General features: G+C 47.2%; 1 protein-coding gene across 2 annotated transcripts in view; it reads left to right on the top strand.

The window, feature by feature from the left end:
* AGPAT3 (1-acylglycerol-3-phosphate O-acyltransferase 3) overlaps positions 1-18022 on the top strand; it is a 660566-nt gene that overhangs the window by 531429 nt on the left and 111115 nt on the right. For both annotated transcript variants that reach the window (XM_069635675.1, XM_069635676.1), the window contains one exon: positions 9160-9262. In XM_069635675.1, the coding sequence (XP_069491776.1) occupies positions 9160-9262 (103 nt within the window). The remainder of the gene's footprint in view (positions 1-9159; positions 9263-18022) is intronic.

Consider the following 18022-nt stretch of genomic DNA (forward strand, 5'->3'; position numbering starts at 1 on the left):
TCTTCCTCAAATATTGTTGGTGGGGCACTAACACTGGCCATAAGCTGGTTGTGTACCTCTCTGTACTGGATCATAATGTCACATGGTATGCTTATTTCCATTATTATTTCTATGTCATCTTCATTATCAGTGAATAATTCTTCATCAGTTATGTCTCTGAGCAGTATGTTGGGATCTTTGCATAGCACAATTCTCCACTCGCACCCATGCGTGTCCAAGCCTATGACCACAATACGTTTACTCGATACCTGAACTGCCTCAATCTCTATGGACATTATCGTGCCTGGCACGACATCTACACTTGTTATTGGGCGAAATATAAAGTCTGATGGTGTCCTCCACTCTTTTGCCTTGATGCCATAGATAAACATGTCTATATCAATAGGTATCCCTCGCACTGCAACCTTATTCATTATTGTACTGATCATCAACATTGCTCGTACTGGGCACACTCCTGGGGTGGAACACACTATCCCCCGCTCTGTAAATGAAATGGTCATATTCAATTTGCTTAACAAATCTCTTCCCAGCAACTTAATTGGCGCGTCTTCGTGGTACAGTAAGGGTGCGCAAACTGTTTTCCCCCCCCACCGTTATATCAAGATCTTTCGTGTAAGGAACTTTTGAAATAGCCCCAGAGAACCCCTGCGTTTCCAAATTCCTGCCTGAGAGCGGAAACCGCCCTTCCATAAGACATGATTTTTCTGCTCCTGAGTGTCATGAATCACAGGGTGCGCCCCTTTTGGACCTCATGATCCCTGTCACAACGGACTTATACACATTAATACCTCCAATATGCCCGTCCAACGCATTCCCTTCTCGCTCCATGCGTTGGACGTAACCTTTCTCTATTTCTAGACCACGCCTTCCGCAGCTCCGTGCGTCTCAATGCTATAGCAAAGTAGCGACCAGATGTGTGCTCCGTAGCTCGCGGTTCTTCTCCTTTCCACTCCGCTTTCCCTTCCTCAAACCCCCCCCCCCCCCCTTCTTCCTCCTGAATTCTAGTTCTAGCGAACTTACCTTGCCTCCTGGATTCCTGGATCCGGCCTCCTGGAAAACTAAATGCATTCTGGATTCGGCAGAGACACGGGCCGCCTTCTTCAAAACCCGATCCATCCGAAAGAAGGCAGCATCCAAGGACACCGGTAAAGAACGGATTCAGGTGAGAAGGGGGGGGACTCCTTGACACTGAGTCTACCATAAAGATAAACTGCTTATTTCCTATCTCTGCCCTCCACTAGTGGTTCCTCTTCTGCACATAGGGTGGTAGATAGGACTGGACACGCACGTGCTCCCTGTGGGCTGTCCTAATCTGCGTACCTTTCTTGTCCTGGCACTGAAGACATCTCCATCTACTGTTACACCACGGAATGGTGCAGGTGCACCGTTTGCAGCCGTTGAAAAACTGTTATTGCTGGTGTTCCCTACAGTGTTTTGTCGTGCCATGAGCTGGGATGCACTGTGATGTGGCTGTGGGGGTGGCTGTCTTTGTTGCATTTGGGGTTCATTATAACACTGGTCCTGTGGTCTTCCACTCCCCATTGGTAGTTCATAAGGGCTACCTGGGTGTGGGCAACCCCATACCTGTTAATTGTTCATGGGTGGTTGCCCTTGAAAGTACCCTCACAGCCGCATTCTGCAATCTCTTGAATAGTGTCCCCATCTTCCACAATTCCAACATGACCCATGCTGTCCCCCTCTCATCCCTTGCCCACCAAACCCTTTGTTTCCCATACCGCCGAACCCCCCTCTCTGGCCGCGGTACCCACCTCTTCCTCTGCTTGGTCTTTCTTGCCACTGCGGTCCTCTCTGTGGTTCTTCTCCGTTCCACTGTCCTCGTTCTCCTGCGGCCCACAGCGCTGCTATTCCAACAGGTCTATTTCCCACACTTTTGTCCCCCTCGTTCTCTCTATCAGCAGTTACGCTGGCGTTTATGGCGGCGACCTTCACCAATTTGTTCTGCGCTAGTTTTGCTTCGTCTGCCAACCTTTTTTGTGCCATCTCCTTTTCCCTCTCTTTGATCCTCCTACAGTGGTGTACAATTATACTCTGACTTTCTGGCCAACCCTTGGCTTCTATCCCAGCTATTTTATCCAAGGCCTTCTGCACCTCCTTCGGGAGCCCTTTTTTGATAATTTAGTAGAACAGGGCAGTGGATTGATTCCATGCCGTGCCAGTTTCACTTCTCCACAAATCTTGCACTCGCAGTATGAATTGCGTAGGATCCTCGTTCTCCTCCATTGTACATTGCTTCACTAAATGTAAATCGGGAATATCTGGAAATGTGCGCCGCAATGCTTCCCATACTTGCGCTCGAACATTGTTGAAGGGCGATCCATCATGGCGGTCACAGCTCATTGTCACTCATGGGAACCCTTCTTTTTTCCCCCACATAGCGTCTGCCTGATCACTGACAGCGGACACTAGCAAACTCTTTACATCACCTATCGTTAATGGTACTCCTGCCGTGTTTTTCTCTAATGCATGTATCCATTTCCCGGCCCCTCCCGCAAGTGGGGGTAGGAGCTTCAACGGGTTGTTTTTGTCCATTTGGGTCCACAGAATGTAGTGTGGCCTACCTGCTCCCTTATATATCAGTGGCATTTGCAACTTATGTTTCTTTCCTGTCTTACTTGCTGTCCCTTTCTTTATCTTACTCACCAACATGTTCCCTACTCGCTTCCTTAATCTACCCTGCCATCGTGGGGGTGATCGTGGATCCATGTCATCGAAATGATGTGGCAATGGGGATCCTACACCTGCCACTCCTTCCTCGTATTTGTCTGTCGCTCCACACCTCCTCTACTTCCTCTTCTTGCTCACCATTCTCCTCTTGTCCTTCTCCGTGCTGGCTTTCTGGGGTGGCTGGGCATATAATTCTCACTGGTTTATCATTCAGATGGAACAAGAACTCTCCTGATCGCCATTCTTTTTCTCGCCCTTGTGATGTGGGTGTTCCCTGGGACAATACTGACTACGCTGGTTCTGGTGTGGTTGGGGCTAACTCAGCGGGGGTGTGAGATCTGCCATAGTCAAGGGTCATACTTCCCCCTCCTCCCGGTAGCATTTGGCCCCTATCACACAATGCCCTCAGCTGCGTTATTTCCATCTATGCGTGTGCTAGCTGGCGGTCTAGATCTCCAGTTAATCGCGCTAAATTTACAGGGGGCGCGCTCATAGGGCCATACATGCCTCCTTTGTCATATGGCGGTGGTGCGGTGCCTATTGCTCCGTTAGAGGGAGTGGGGGTGGGGCATGGCGGTATGTACAGAGGCTCGCTATATCCTACTGCTGGTCTTGTCATTAAAGGGTATATTTTGGTTGTCATTCTCAGCTGTGGTTGTTGTGCACTCACCCTTCGGTGTGCCGCTTACCTCTTCCTGCTTTTTCCCCTTTTCAATTGCCTTCCCTGTACTTATGTCTACTGTGGGCGCTATTTCTTCAAACATTCGCCACAGATCTAGCACTTCCCTTCTGTTCTGCAACTGTTTTCCCTTATACCTCGCCAATAGGTGCGTGGACACTAAATCTAACACTGGTTTGTCGAACGACCCGCTCTCTGGCCAAATTGGTGTCCCGCTGTCCCCTTTTATCTCTGTCACCCACTGATCGTGGTATTTTTGTATTCTATCACTATATAGAGGGAGGTGTTGGCAAATATGAGCTAATGGTGTTATTCCTCCCATGACAATATTTCTCCCTTCACTTGTAAGTGCACTTACACCTGAGCCTCCCTTCTACTCACCTCCCCCAACCACTGGTCCCCTTATACAGATCAGCAATATGTCAAGTGTTTCTCAATTATTGGCAATTATTGTGTTCCAATATTCAATGTTACCTCTGTCCCTATTGCACTTCTGACTTCAATAGTTCATTTGAGCATGTATGACTTTTTACCAACAAATCACTTATTTCAGCATGTGCGACACAAAATGGACAAAAAGCAAAACAAATAACATATAACATATAACACATAACCTGCACATGCACTACCTGCACGCTTTTATTTCTCCTTTGTTCCCGTTACTGAACACCTCTCCCCTTTCCCCGTTTTACCTACTCTTCTCATTCACTCCCCACCGCTTCACTCTTACTTGTTCCCAAGAATTCCTGCTCACACGGAAAGAGAATATTCTAAATAACTACTCCGAGTCTACTCAATATACGAGACCCATACTATTTTCTCTTTATCTTCACTTATTTATCTGCACTGGACGAGACAATGCTACGCGGCGCAGCCTTCTAACCCGTTCGGGCTAGGGTACCTCTTCTCTTACTCTAGGTTTTTCACAAAACCTAATGGCCATATAAAGGACAGATCAGAAAGCCTCAACCTCACTCACACAGTCCCTACTCTCGGTTTTAACCCACTATCACCTGTTCCCTTATTCCCGTACTTTCCCCCTTACCTTTCCTTGGAAACCTTTGCAACCGGCACTCGCGTGTTCGGTCAGGTAATCCGAGGGTCACCGTTCTCGGTCTGACCCCAGTCAGGTCCGCACCCCAACCAAGCCGTGGCCGGCCTCGGCGAGCAGCTTTTCAGTCAGGTATTGGTCAACCGGGAACCCTGGACCCTTTCTTGTAGTGCGCACAGGCTGGTCTGCCGCGGAGGCGATGGTTTTGCAGGGGGGTGTCCCGGATCTCGCCGCACGGTGTGGGCCTCGAGGCACTTCTCCAAATCACGTCGCAGGGGGTCGCCAAATGTTTGTGCCCTCTCCGTCTTTGACGTGCAAAAGAATAAAACAAACACACCCCTGACGGGGAATAAGGCAAAGGGAGCAGGCTGCGAGAGTTCAAGAAAAGGTTTTATCTGATGAATAATATTCGAGAGATCTGAGAGCGCTCTTCACAAGTTATCATTACATTACGTTTTATAGGGTAAATGACGCAACTAACATAGGATACTACGTTGGTCCCAGATTGGTCAGTTGACTCTGTCTCAGGTGGGGAGGCATCTCTTAATCCGGGTTGGTTGCTTGGTTGGCGGGGGGATTGACGTCCGTCATCTGTGCTCCGCATGGGTGAAGGTCAGGGCGCTGGGAGACCGGATGGTCACTATCTAAGCTAACATGATATATTCTCAAAAAATGCATGCACTAAATGATTGTTCAAAAGGACCTTCAGTAGTTTATCATGTCTCTATAAAAGTCACACATATATCTATACTATCAATAACATGGGATTAAACAAGTCTAGGTTAAGGGTCTTGACCGCTATATTACACTGGTTGGAGTTAAGGTCTGTGCACATAAGAATCTCTTGTATGTCGCATTTGTTAGTGGTAGGCAACGATATATTGCAGCAGGGGTCTAATGTTAGTTGGGGATCTGCTGGGTGGACATCGTGGCATGGTCAGTGGTCTGGCACATGAAAGGAATATCTTTCAGGGACACAGGGTCACAATGGCAGTAAGTTTCCACTGGTGAGGGTGCGGGAGGGGCAACGACACGTTTGTGGAGATGGACGAGCTATGTGCTTAGCTCATGCTGGTTCACATGCAAGACAGTGATCTCAGAGGAAGAGCGATGTGTTACATTTATTATTGTGTTGCATGCATCTTCGGCATCAGCGTGAGAATGGACCCACAAAGTTTTCCAGTCAGAGTGAGAACGGGGGTGGGGGCCCTGCGCGCCTGGCCGGGCTGCTGTGAGAGAAGGGAAGAGAAGCGTTTTTGTACCATCGCAGTGAGGCCTAGTCACCAAGATGGAGTCGAAAGGGGGTACAAAAATGGATGCCCCGTGTCCTGCTCAATGGTCCCATCTACGCGAAAGTCAACAAAGGTTAACCTCGCATAAGGGCAAGGGGCGAACCCACTACTGGAGGCACTTGGTCCGAGTTTTGTACTGAGAAGTAGAGGACGCGAGGGGCCTTATTGCCCCTCGCTCCCACACACAATCTAAGAACGTTGCAGGATCATGGTCCTTAATGAAAAAGGTCACGCATTATTCTCAATCAGTTTCTCAGGCCAATAATGTAACCGAATAGAATTGGATCATTCATTTCTCTGATCTCTATACCTTGCCCCAAAATTCATCAATCGTAAATCTTGGAGATGAACATAATTGTTTTCATCTAAATTTTGATCTGGATGACATTTGGTTTTATATTAATAAAATCAGTAAATTGGGTGCTTGTGGTCCTGATGGTCTTTTGAATCGAATGTTTAAACAACACCCAGATCTATGGGCTTGGATTCTCACTCGCCAACACAACTGTCTCTGCCTGAATCTTGGACTCATTCCGTTATAGTCCCCATATATAAAAAGGGCAATCGCTCTTCAGCATCCAGCTATAGACCTATAGCATTGCTGGATGCTCTGGGATTTTTTTTTTCGAGAATTATATTGAGGGACTTAAATCAATGGACTTGCCAAAGTAATCTAAGGGACCCCTTTCAACCCGGTTTTGTAGCTGGCCTTGGAACCAACCCCAATCCTACGGTTCTGAACATGTTAAAGGCAAAATAGGCGGCCACAAATCAATGACTATATTTAGCCTTTATTGATTTCAAAACTGCCTTTGACTCCATTGATTAATCATGTATCATAAATTAGTCAAATACAATTGTCCGTCTTCTCTACTAGCTTTCATCGTGTTATTGCAATTGCACACCAACACGACAATACAATTGAGATTAACATTGGCAGGCAAACTCATCTGCTATTGAAACTTGTCGAGGTCTCAAATGAGGCAGTATTTTGGCATATTCCATTTTCAATCTGTTCTTGTTTGACTTGGGCATAGTACTGCAATCCATTGAAAATGATTCCCCCAAACTGGGGTCTCACTCCATCTGTCATCTTCTTTATGCAGATGATTTGATACTTATTTCGCAGACACCTACGGGCCTGCAAGAATTACTCAACAGTTTAGCCTTGTATGTGTCTGTTAATAACCTAATAATACTCAGAAAACACAAACTATGGTGTGTAAACCTCATGAAAGAGCAAACATGAAGACATATAATTGATATGTACAAAACAAACTTCTTTTGAAAGTTCAACAGTATAGATATTTGGGCATAATCACCCAGGCATCTGTATCAAGTCATGGAATGGAGGATGTGATGCACTCTAAACTTCAAATGTTAATATCTCAAGATAAAGTACTCAGAACAAAATACGGGAAACTCACATTGAAACACATTCTGCAGTTTTAAAGTGGTTCCCACCATAAGTTATGGGGTTGAAACCCTATTGCCCAAAGAGTCCAAATGGTGGTCCACTCTTGAAGCCCGATTTTGAACACAATTGTTGCACCTGCCTAAGAGCACTCCATTACCACCAGTTTGATATGAATTGGGCCTTCTCTCGTTGGAATCGCAAATTAAATGGAGAATGTGTGCTCTGTTTAGGAAATCCATTATGGGAATATCCACTTCTGGAACACTGGGTATTATGGCACGCCACATATTGGCGCAGGAGCATGCTTTTACTAAGTTGTGGTGTAACTTCACATTAGATGCATTAGCTGATGCATCTATTACTTTGGATCGGCTATTACTTAACCCACCACGAGCAAAACAACAATTACACCAGCATGATTGGATAGAAAATCGCAGGTTGTGTCAAAAATGTAAGAACTTTGGTATCCAAGTGTTTGGACATAAAACATTACGTGAGATGGCTGAATATTTATTAAGGTGCCCGTCATCCCATATCCGCCATCAATTTTTGAGGTTCCGACTAAATCTTTGGCCGACGAGAGTAATCGTGGCTAGGTGAAATTTGATTCCAAAACAACTCAATTATTGCTGTTTTTGTGAAAACAAGGCAGAGAAGGACACATTCGAACATTGCATAATGTACTGTCCTATGTTGATTCAAAGGAAAAATCATTTAAAAAAAACATCTTGTAGATAGGTATGGCAATATGGCAATGAATTACATCTGGCAAGTTACATCCAACAGCCCCAAATTAGGCATGCGTGTGGCAGTAGTGCAGTTTTGTAATACATTTTTTCAAAATGTGACTCAGAATGAAATGCACTGAAAATAAATGTCATTTTAGGCGCAATAATTTAAATTGGGATTTTAATAACTATACTTTATGAGAACCATGTATTTATTTGGATCTGATTAATTATGTTTAATGTGAAGGAAATAAAATTTTATTTTATTGATAACGATGTAATTGTCAAAATTGTCAGTTGTATGTATTTGTGTATAGTGTTATATATTTGAAAGGATGATTGTATTATCCAAACGAAATAAAAAAAATGAAAAAAAGAATTATTGACATATAAAGAAACAAAGGGTTGAGCGCAACCAAACGGCATACCGTCTTGTGTGACGGCTATAACTAGTTTTCTGATGGGCCTCAGAGAAAGGAGCTGCAGTGCCGCCCCTCCTTCAGAATTATGTATTATGCACATTATAAGCCACGTAGCTGTGTTACGGCAGACACGCCATTATACACCAAGGCTCGACAGTGCAGGCTCTCTGTTTTCTCAGGCTATTTGCAAAGGAGCTACATGCCCCCTCTGCAGCATGAATTCTGCAAGCAATCCCCTCGTCCTATCTGGAGCTTTGCAATATTTAATGCATACAGCGGAAACTCAACCGGGCATAGGAGTGAGTTACTCCCCATATGAACTACTGTACTCGTAGTCCTTTGTCCGCGTTCCTCCAGATGTTCCTCCTGTGCCCCATGTAATAAGATGTCCAGTGATATTCTCACAGATTGGACTGACCGTACCAGACCATGCATAGGGGAGGTTTTGCGTTATGGGTGTGACGCCATGCCATGCTGCTGTGCATTATGTTCCTATCCCGCTCCATTACCAGGAGGGTCCCGCATATGGATGATGGGATTAAAACTATGGACTAGGTATATAGTTCATGCTATCCAATTGTCGACGAACACAAAATATTTTCCACACTAAAGTTTCCCTTAAGCTGAGTTTCCTGGTTTAGTCATATTCGGCACACCTGGTATCAGTCATGCCCTCAGCTGTGCACACTTTTGCATTTTCAAAACTGTCCAGTCTGTTAGACAACTGTATATTGGTGTTTGCCCCCTGTGGAAGTGATCTTTACCTTGTGTTGGATTTAAATCTTGGCCTTGAGAAGCCACATACTTTGATTGTAAAGTTTAGTCTAAGCATGGATGGAACAGCAGAATTGTGTAGCTTAATAACCTCTGCGTCTTTCTTGACAGTTTCGGCAGTGTATGATGTCACATTAAACTTTAAAGGAAACAAGAACCCGTCCCTGCTGGGAATCCTGTATGGCAAGAAGTATGAAGCAGATATGTGCGTCAGGTAAGAGCAGGAATCTGGGGACTTCAGCTGATCATGGACGTTAATCTCTGGAATACTTGCATCTTGTTCTCAGTCTCCTGTCAACCAATCAAAAGCAGCTGTGTTTACTACTTGCTGTAGTTGCATACTGTGTGCTGGGTTTGGGGAATTTCAGAATTTAAAATATTTGTTTTGTAATCTAACTTGATGGGTATTCTGTCTAAATACATGCACATAGTGTGTTTCAAGGGCAGCTGCATATTCTTGGTACTATATAACCTCTGTATTCTTTTAAATAGGAATGTGTAGGAGCGTGAGATTCCTTGGTGAAGCTGCAGGAGGCTTAACCCATTACTGGCTCGTGCCTTGCAGTAGTGTGAAACACATAAGAACATGTAAATGCTTTCTCCTCTGTCTGTTAAGTCAGATACAGAGTACATGTTTCAAAACAACTCTTTATTTCAAATCAAAGAAAACCACCTTTAAGCCCTACTACTATGAGTTCCCTATTATAGAAAACAACAAACATGTGCTTACCGGGATGTCGAACAAATGAACTCGGTCCTCTGTCGAAACCTACGCTACCTTAGTATCGGTCCCACCACTAAAGAAAGGAAGGCAATCCAAGTTATGACTTGTAATAGGGTGGCTCTCCCCCCGTATGATCACTAGATGGTGTTGTGTTTTCTGCTCCCCCCCTCCAAGGAGTTCTCAAGTCTCTTCTGGTTCCTGATTTCGATTCCAATGAACATTTACAAGTCTCTTCCAGCTCTCACCTGGTGTCTCCGGTGAACAAATAACACACAAGAAATGTGTTCCCTAATCTAGAAATGTCTGGTTATGGTTTCTTTGGCAGTTTCTTTCGCTTCCCCCTTCTGGGGGTCTTTTCAATGTATGCACCATGTGGGCTATGGGCCTGCTTAGCTCTACTTTGGTTATGGTTTTTCTGTCAGTTTCGCTTACCCCTTTCTGGGGTCTTATGAATGTTAGCCACTCGTGGACTATGGGCCTGCAACACTGCGCTCCACCCATTTTCTCTGCAGCACTTGTGTACCTTCACTCCAGAAGCGGCGCTCGGTTGTGGAGGAATTCTGTCGGGCATGCGCAGAACAGTGCCCTGGTCTTGGCGCCAGACGCACGGTCGGCTGTGTGCCTCAGAGCTTTTCTCCTCTTCGGGAGGAGTAGGTTGCTGGTACGTCTTTAGTCTTGGAAGTTCTCGTTGGGGAGAATTCTCATTTTTGTGCTTATTCCCTTCACCCTTAGAAGGTATTGGGTAATAAGGTTGTCATGAAAAAAGTCACCAGGTTGGCAACGTAAAAAATAAATAAATGCATTAATGAACCCTCCAGGCTATCAAACACTTGACTCAAATATTCTAGAACTGTAGGTAATAATATATAATTATACCCCCTCCTAGAATATTTGGAGAAAGAATGTTTGTAGCCAGGAAAGTGTCACCAGAATCTGACGACTTTTTCACAACAACATTATTACATGGATCTCCTTAAAGACCACCAGCTCTTTTGCTGGACTTTAGGACTTTTCATTTTTATTATTTATATCACTCATATATTTTTGATCTGATTTGGACTCCATAGGCACCTGCTTTTTGTGAGGTGAGACACATCACCTTCAGTGCAGCGTCACAGAGAAATCAGTTTGATTTCTCTTAAGGTTTAAATCCCTCTTCTTGGGTGAACTACGGTTCCCAAGAATAGAAAAGTGATATTGACTTTACTTATCTTTTCTCTTTGTAGGTCCAGCACACGCCATCTTATGTGGAGTGCTGAGAGGTTACTTAGTAGCCCCTTTTCCTAGTTAACTCATGTAATGTCTTTGTTACCCTCACTACTTTTAATGGCTGGTGGCAGTGGTTTAATTTTCCTACCATTGTGCTTTTCTACCGCAAGCTGAATCCTCAGCTGCAGCATAGCACCCATGCGTGACCATTGTCAAAACGGCCCTGGTCGTCTTTTTTTGCCATTTATTGTTGGGTCTTTCTTGGGTTTTACTCTGCGCATCAAAGCAGGTTTAACCCTTTCATTTGTTTTCCCTTTGGGGGCTTCAGTACTGAAACCCGCCTCTGGCTCCAGTGTGTCTGGCAGGGCAGGAAGCGAGGGAGGTGCCCAAAACTCCCTCTCCTTACTTACCTGAATGCACCTCGTACTGGTCGGCTGGCTGTCCTTGCAGGACAGCCACCCCTGCAGGACAGCTACGCTGCTGTGTGAGTGACAGCTAGGCTGTGCATGAATGGGCAAAGCCTGCATAAAAGGCGAGCCTTCTTGTGTCGACCACTGGAAAGAACACACTGACGAAGAAACCATGAACAAACCTTGCTGCATCCTCCTGGACCATTGAACTGCCTGGTGAAGCCCTGCTGCTGTGCTGAAACTCCTTTTTCTGATCGACAAGAGAAGCTCCGGAAAGGACGACCTCTTCCCTTGGGTTAGTGGGTCCAACTAACCCCGAGGCTAACTTTGCTGGAAAACCTTCCCCAACTGGCAGTACCTCTTTGTTGCTGCTGGAGCAACGTATGTAAGCCAGCCAAAAGCTTCAGGAGTCTCCTGAGGACCCACCCGAAGCAGTACGACCCCACGCTCAAGTCACCTCACCAGAGTGCTAGACTCAAGGAGTGAAGAAAGCCCAACCAGTGTCCAAGATCTGCGGTGGTGCTGTTTACCGAGTGCTGAAACCGCAAAGTGTTGCAGATCCGAAGAACGCCCGTAGCTGCCGGCCGCCAATGTTTGGATTGCTGTGCAGGAGCTGTCCCCCCATAACGGAGGTCCACGAACACAGGAACTGCATCACTGCAACCAGACAGAAGCCAGGTGTATCATCCTCTTCTAACCAAAGGTACTGTTCTGACTTTGGAGTACTTACTCCTTTGTCTGTAGTTCTGCTCTTCTCATTTGGGAATTGCAGTAGCTGCTTTCTAGAGTTGATTTCAGGTCTAACTTTCACAAGTGTAACAGCTTGTGACCCAGCAGTGATCGATCTTCAACAAACTCTCTAGCTTTGTGCAAGACTTTTTTTCTTTTTTGATCCAAGTGCCTCCGCTCCATAGACTTTGCTCCTATTGACTTTGGCTGCCCTGGCTCCCTGCAGACTCTTCTAGTCCATTGACTTGGATTCTTACTGTCCCTCATAGGTGATGCATTGTTTTTTAACTAATATTGCTGGGAAAGGTTTTTATCTAGACTTCATTAGGAGATTTAAAAGTGCTCACATGCTCTGAAAACCTGTTTAATATTTTTCCTTTTCACCTTCCCTTTCTACCACCCTTAGAATTTACAAAGTGCAAAAGTGATGTATAAATGCCAATACTGTCCTAGTCCGTGAAGTCACCGCAGGATGTAGGAAGTGTATATGAAGCATCTCTGAAGAGTATCTACTTGCTTTGCCTTGATTCCGAGAAAGTATTTTGATGTGTTTTTTTTTGTTGCACATTGCCCTTTTTAAAGAATGCTTATTTAAAACTGACCATTTAAGTAATTATATTTCGAATGGATTGTGTCCTCCAACGTATTCCACATCTTTGACATGTAATGTTCACAGCTGTGCTGCTTCGGAATTTCTTTTCTGCAGAGGGCGCGTTCTGTGTCGATGGTGGCGTGTCAATGTCCCGTGAAGGCCTCCGTTGAGAGTGACGTCATCGGATGTAATAAGTAGGATGCACGGCGCCCGTAGCCTCGGTTCTGTTTTTTCTGCAAATGTGTTTGCTCAGAGAACTCAACGCGCCTCATGTTAATGTCTTCGATACTTCGATAATGTCGTCTTCTACCCCACTGCCCCCCCCCCCCCGACACCCGTGTCCCCCCCCCCCCCCCCCCCATCAGGCTTTAAAAAGTGCAGGGACTAAGTCCAAGATGTCCATCACGGACCCGCACTGTATCTGCTTGTGGTGTCTGGGCGATAGACACAACACGGGCGACTGCTCTAAGTGCCAGTCGTTGACTGCCAAGGCCTTGCTAGAGTGCAAGGGGAAGTTGCAGGTAGGTCGGGTATCTAAATCCAAAAAGACTACTGGTCTTTCCACTGATGACTCGAGGGGTGACTCTCCCCATCGGAGGGAGTCCAGGGGATCTCTGTCCCGGAGTGGTTCTCGCCACTCGTCCTCGTCGAGGCATTCCCGGCGTCACCAGTCTCCTTCCCCGTCCTCGTCGGATGATGGCTCTGTGAGGAAAGTGGCTTGCCCCACTAAATCCTCTGCTCCGGAGGAGTGGGAGGCATTCAGGGAGAAAATCCTGGCGATTTTTCAATCCTAGGGCACTATCCCGTCCGTGCCTTCAGTTGAAGCCGCCGGGGAATGGTCTTGGTCTGAAGCTCGCGTGCCTTCGGCCCGGGCAATCGCCGCGAAAAACATCGGGAACCGCCGAGGTCCCGTTCGGACAAGGCTCCGGTAGATCGCCAGAACCGTGTCAGATCCAGGTCGCGGTCTCTGTCCCCGACGAGACCGAAATCTGGGAAGGTGTCGACACTATCGGCGCCATGCCCATCGAGTGCGGCTGTCGGGGGCCTTGCCCTCGGTCAGGCCCTTGTCGACGCCGAAGCTGTCGGCGCCCTTGACGCCATCTCTGGGCCTACAGGCCTGAATTAGCTGGTGGAGGCCCCTAGAGCTGCAGAACTTCTGAGAAAGGCTCTGTCTAAGACTGTGAGGCCTCCTCTTGCTCTTGACTCCAGGGCTGCTCCTGTGCCTAGGAGGGAGTTCTTTCACTCTCTACAGAATATCTGAGGATGAGGAGAGGTTTGATGTGGAGTTGGAGCCTTTTGATGCTCCTGGTGCCACTCCTGAAGCTACCGACATGGTCTTTTCGGCGGACAGTCAGCTGGAGGATCTACTTCAAACTTTACATGATGCCAGTGGCCTAGACACATCTCCTGAGATGGAGTTTGGCAGGCCAGAGCCTGGGGCTCATGCTGAATCCTCCTATAGGAGGTTGATGTCCAGGGTCACTGAGTATCTGGGGTGGTCCGGCTAAATCTTTGGGCGCGGCTGTGCGTCAACCTCCACCTTTTCGTCCTAGGGGACAACAGTGGAGGGGTTCCTTTCGTTACTACTCCTCTTTTGGTAAAATGAGAGGAGCGACCAGTCAAAGGGGCCACCGTAAAGCTACTTGCGGTGGACGATTGGTCAAAGCCGCTCAGGCAGCTGCCTCTTTGCCTTCAGGCGCTGCCACAGCAGCTCCAAAACAGCTATATGAGGCCAGGTCTCATTGTTCGCTGGTTGGGGGGCAGACTGTCTCAGCATCTTGAAGAGTGGTGAGCCATTACTTAAGATGCGTGGGTTCTGGAAACAATAGCCCACGGCTACTGCCTACCCTTCCTAAATCGGCTTCATGACAATCCACCGGGGAAACTCTTTGGAGATTCTGGATCCGCTCCTTGTGCAGGAAATAGTGACCCTGCTGGAGAAAGGCGCTATAGAACTAGTGCCTGTGGTGGAGAGAAACAAGGGCTGGTATTCCCCATATTTTTTGATTCCTAACAAAGACTGGGGACTGAGACCCATCTTGGACTTGCGCCGCTTGAACAAGTTCCTCAGGAAGGACAAGTTCAAGATGGTCACTCTTTCTTAGGTCCTTCAGGCCCTTCGACTTCAGGATAGGTTGGGGTCATTAGACCTACAGAATGCTTATTTTCATGTGCCGATCCATCCAAAGCACAGAAAGTACCTGAGGTTCGCCGTTGGCAGCTCGCACCTTCAGTTTTGGGTCCTGCCATTCGGGTTGAACTCCGCCTGAGGCTCTGGTGGTGGTGGCAGCATATCTCAGGAGAGGGGGGTTCACGTCTATCCCTACCTGGATGACTGGCTGACCGAGCACGTTCTCCCGAGGAAGCGCTGGATCATCTCGGCCTCACCTGCCACTCCCATCACAAGCTGGGCTTCTCCCTCAAGTTCAAGAAGTCGCATATGACACCTTCCCAACAGCTCCAGTACATCGGGGCTGTGTTGGACACGTCCTTGGGAAAGTGCTTGCGACCCAAAGTGAGGGCTCATCACATTGTCCAGATGGTCGACAAATTTCAACATGCCCGGCTTTCGTATTCTTAAGGTTGCTCGGCCTCATGGCATCCTGCATTTTTCTGGTGCTAGAGGCCAGACTGCCGATGAGATCCCTCCAATGGGTTCTCGGGGCGCAGTGGTCCCATTTCTCCGGCAAGATGTCGGATCTTCTTCAGATTCTGCTCACAGTCTCACAGGATCTTCTGAGGTGGGCCAGCAAAGGGAATCTGATGGAGTGCTGTTTTGGCAACCGTGGCCGGAGGTGGCGGTAGTGACGGATGCTTCCCTCATAGGATGGGGAGCTCGCGCCAACTAGCTGACCACCAGCAGTAGTTGGTCTCAGGCGGAGTCCAGACTTCACATAAATCTTTTGGAGCTGACGGCAATCGGGCTAGCCCTGAAGGCTTTTCTGCCGTTTGTACGTGGGAAGAGTGTTCTGATCATGACGGACAACACAGTGGCCATGCATTGCCTCAACAAGAAGGGGTGGGTGTAGGGTCGCTCCCGCTGTGCAGAGAGGCAATGCAGCTCTGGTTCTGGACAATACAGCAAGGAATCTCACTCTCAGCAGTTCATCTGGCCATAAAGGAGAATGTGGCAGCAGATGCTCTGAACAGGCAGAGGTTGCGGGTGGGATTTAGCTCAGGAAGTCCTTCAGGAGATCTTTGCCTTTTGGAGAACCCCTCAAGTGGATCCGTTTGCGACCGGTGCCAACCGGAAGTGCGAGACATATATTGCTCAAGGCAATTTCCTCTGAGAGGAGCTTTAGGGGACACGTTCCTCGTGGATTGGTCATTCGCACTTCTGTACGTGTTTCCTCCAGTCCCCGTCATTCCTCAGGAGGTTGAGGAGGTTTGGGTCCCACATGATCATAATTGCTCTGGATTGGGCCAGGAGAGCGGGGTACCCGGACCTTCGGGAAGTGTCCATCTGTCCTCCACACCGGCTTCCCCACAGAGAGGATTTTCTCTCTCTCAGGAAAGCGGGGTGGGGGGGGAGTTGTCGGGGTTCTCCATCCAGAGGTCAAGACTCTCAACCTTCACGCTTGGTTTCCGAAATGCTGAGATATAAGGTTTGGGACCTCCCGGATGACGTGCTGGAGGTGTTGCTTTCAACCACGCGTTCGGCAACCAAATCCCTGTACCATTGCCGTTGGTGTAAGTTTTGCGACTGGGGCAGAGGACGCAATGTTGATCCTTTTTCAGTGTTCCATTGCGATGGTTCTTTCTTGCTTTCTTTGGCTCATAAGGGTCTTCAGGTGGTTACCATTAAGGGTTACCTAGCAGCACTGTCTATTTTCAAGCGCTCGTCTGAAGAATGTTCTTATTTTAAGATTTCTTTGATTACCCAGTTTCTAAAAAAGCTCACAAATGTGTTCCCGCCGTCCCCTTTTCAGGTGCCGGTTTGGGATCTGAATCTAGTCTTGAAATTCTTAATGGGTGCTCCATTTGAACCTTTGCACTCGTGTCCTTTTGAGACTGTTGACCTTCAAGACAGTTTTCTTGATTGCAGTTAAATCTGCTTGCAGAGTGAGCGAGTTGCAGGCACTTTCATCTAAACCACCATTTACTGTGTTCCACAGGGATAGGGTTGTACTGCGCGTACGTACGTACGTACGTACGTACGTACGTACGTACGTCCGTCCGTACGTACGTCCTTCTTTCCTGCCTACCTAAGGTAGTGTCTGAGTTTCATTTTAGCCAGAAGGTGATACTTCCTGCTTTCTATCCTCCTCCTCATCCTGGTAAGGAAAAGGAGAGACTCCATAGGTTGGACCGTAGGAGAGCTATGAGCTTTTAGATTTCTAGGATGTCCAGGGTCAGAGTGGACGACCAACTTTTTGTGGGATACACTGGACACAGATTGGGCCAGGCTGTTACCAAACAGCTTTTGTCCAGATGGATTATCCTCGCCATTACTGAATGTTACAGATTGGCGGGCAAGGACCTGTCTGAGGGTTTGCAAGCTCACTCCACCAGGGGCGTGACTACATCCACAGCCCTACAACGGGAGTTCCTGTTACAAGAAATGTGATGCTGCAATGTGGTCTTCCATCCACACCTTTTGTCAAGCATTACTCCCTGGATACTTTACATGGTCAAGAAATGGTCTTTGGTAAAGCAGTGCTCTATTCTGCCATCTGATTGGGTATATCCACATTCTTCTCCCTCCTCCGTTCACTGATACTGCTTTGGGAGTTTGTCAAAGATGTGCAATACGATGGAGGACACAATCCATTCGAAGAACAAGTTACTTACCAACTGGTAACGTTCTTTCTTTCTCCAACGTATTCCACATCGCCCTCCCAGTCTGCCCCTCTGAAGAATTTCCTATGCTATTGCAGCTTGCGTTCCCACAAGGCTATGTGCAGTCATGGAGGCTTGGTGTGCGGTTATGGCACACGCTGTGGAGGGGAAAAACTTGAATTGAGGCAACAGGTGCCGTGTGTCCTACTTCTAACACCCAATGATGTCACCCACGACGGAGGCCTTCGAGAGACATCCACCAGACGCCATCGACGCAGGACGCCCTCTGCCGAAAGCAGCACAGCTAAGATGTGGAAAACGTTGGAGGAACATCCAGTCGAACAAACGTTACCAGTTGGTAACTTGTTCTTTTAGAAAACCTTGAGGTTACAAGTTATTTGGATACTTGTATTGGTGAATTTCATTGCTACAGCTCACATTTACCCCTCTTGAGATAAGCCTGGCTTCTCAGTCACACTACCAACTTGTGTAGTACAGACCTATACCAATAGGTAGGTTACCTAATACCAA

The sequence above is a fragment of the Ambystoma mexicanum genome, chromosome 7p (assembly GCF_040938575.1).
Source record: "Ambystoma mexicanum isolate Mex_15411 chromosome 7p, UKY_AmexF1_1, whole genome shotgun sequence".
NCBI classification, from domain to species: domain Eukaryota; kingdom Metazoa; phylum Chordata; class Amphibia; order Caudata; family Ambystomatidae; genus Ambystoma; species Ambystoma mexicanum.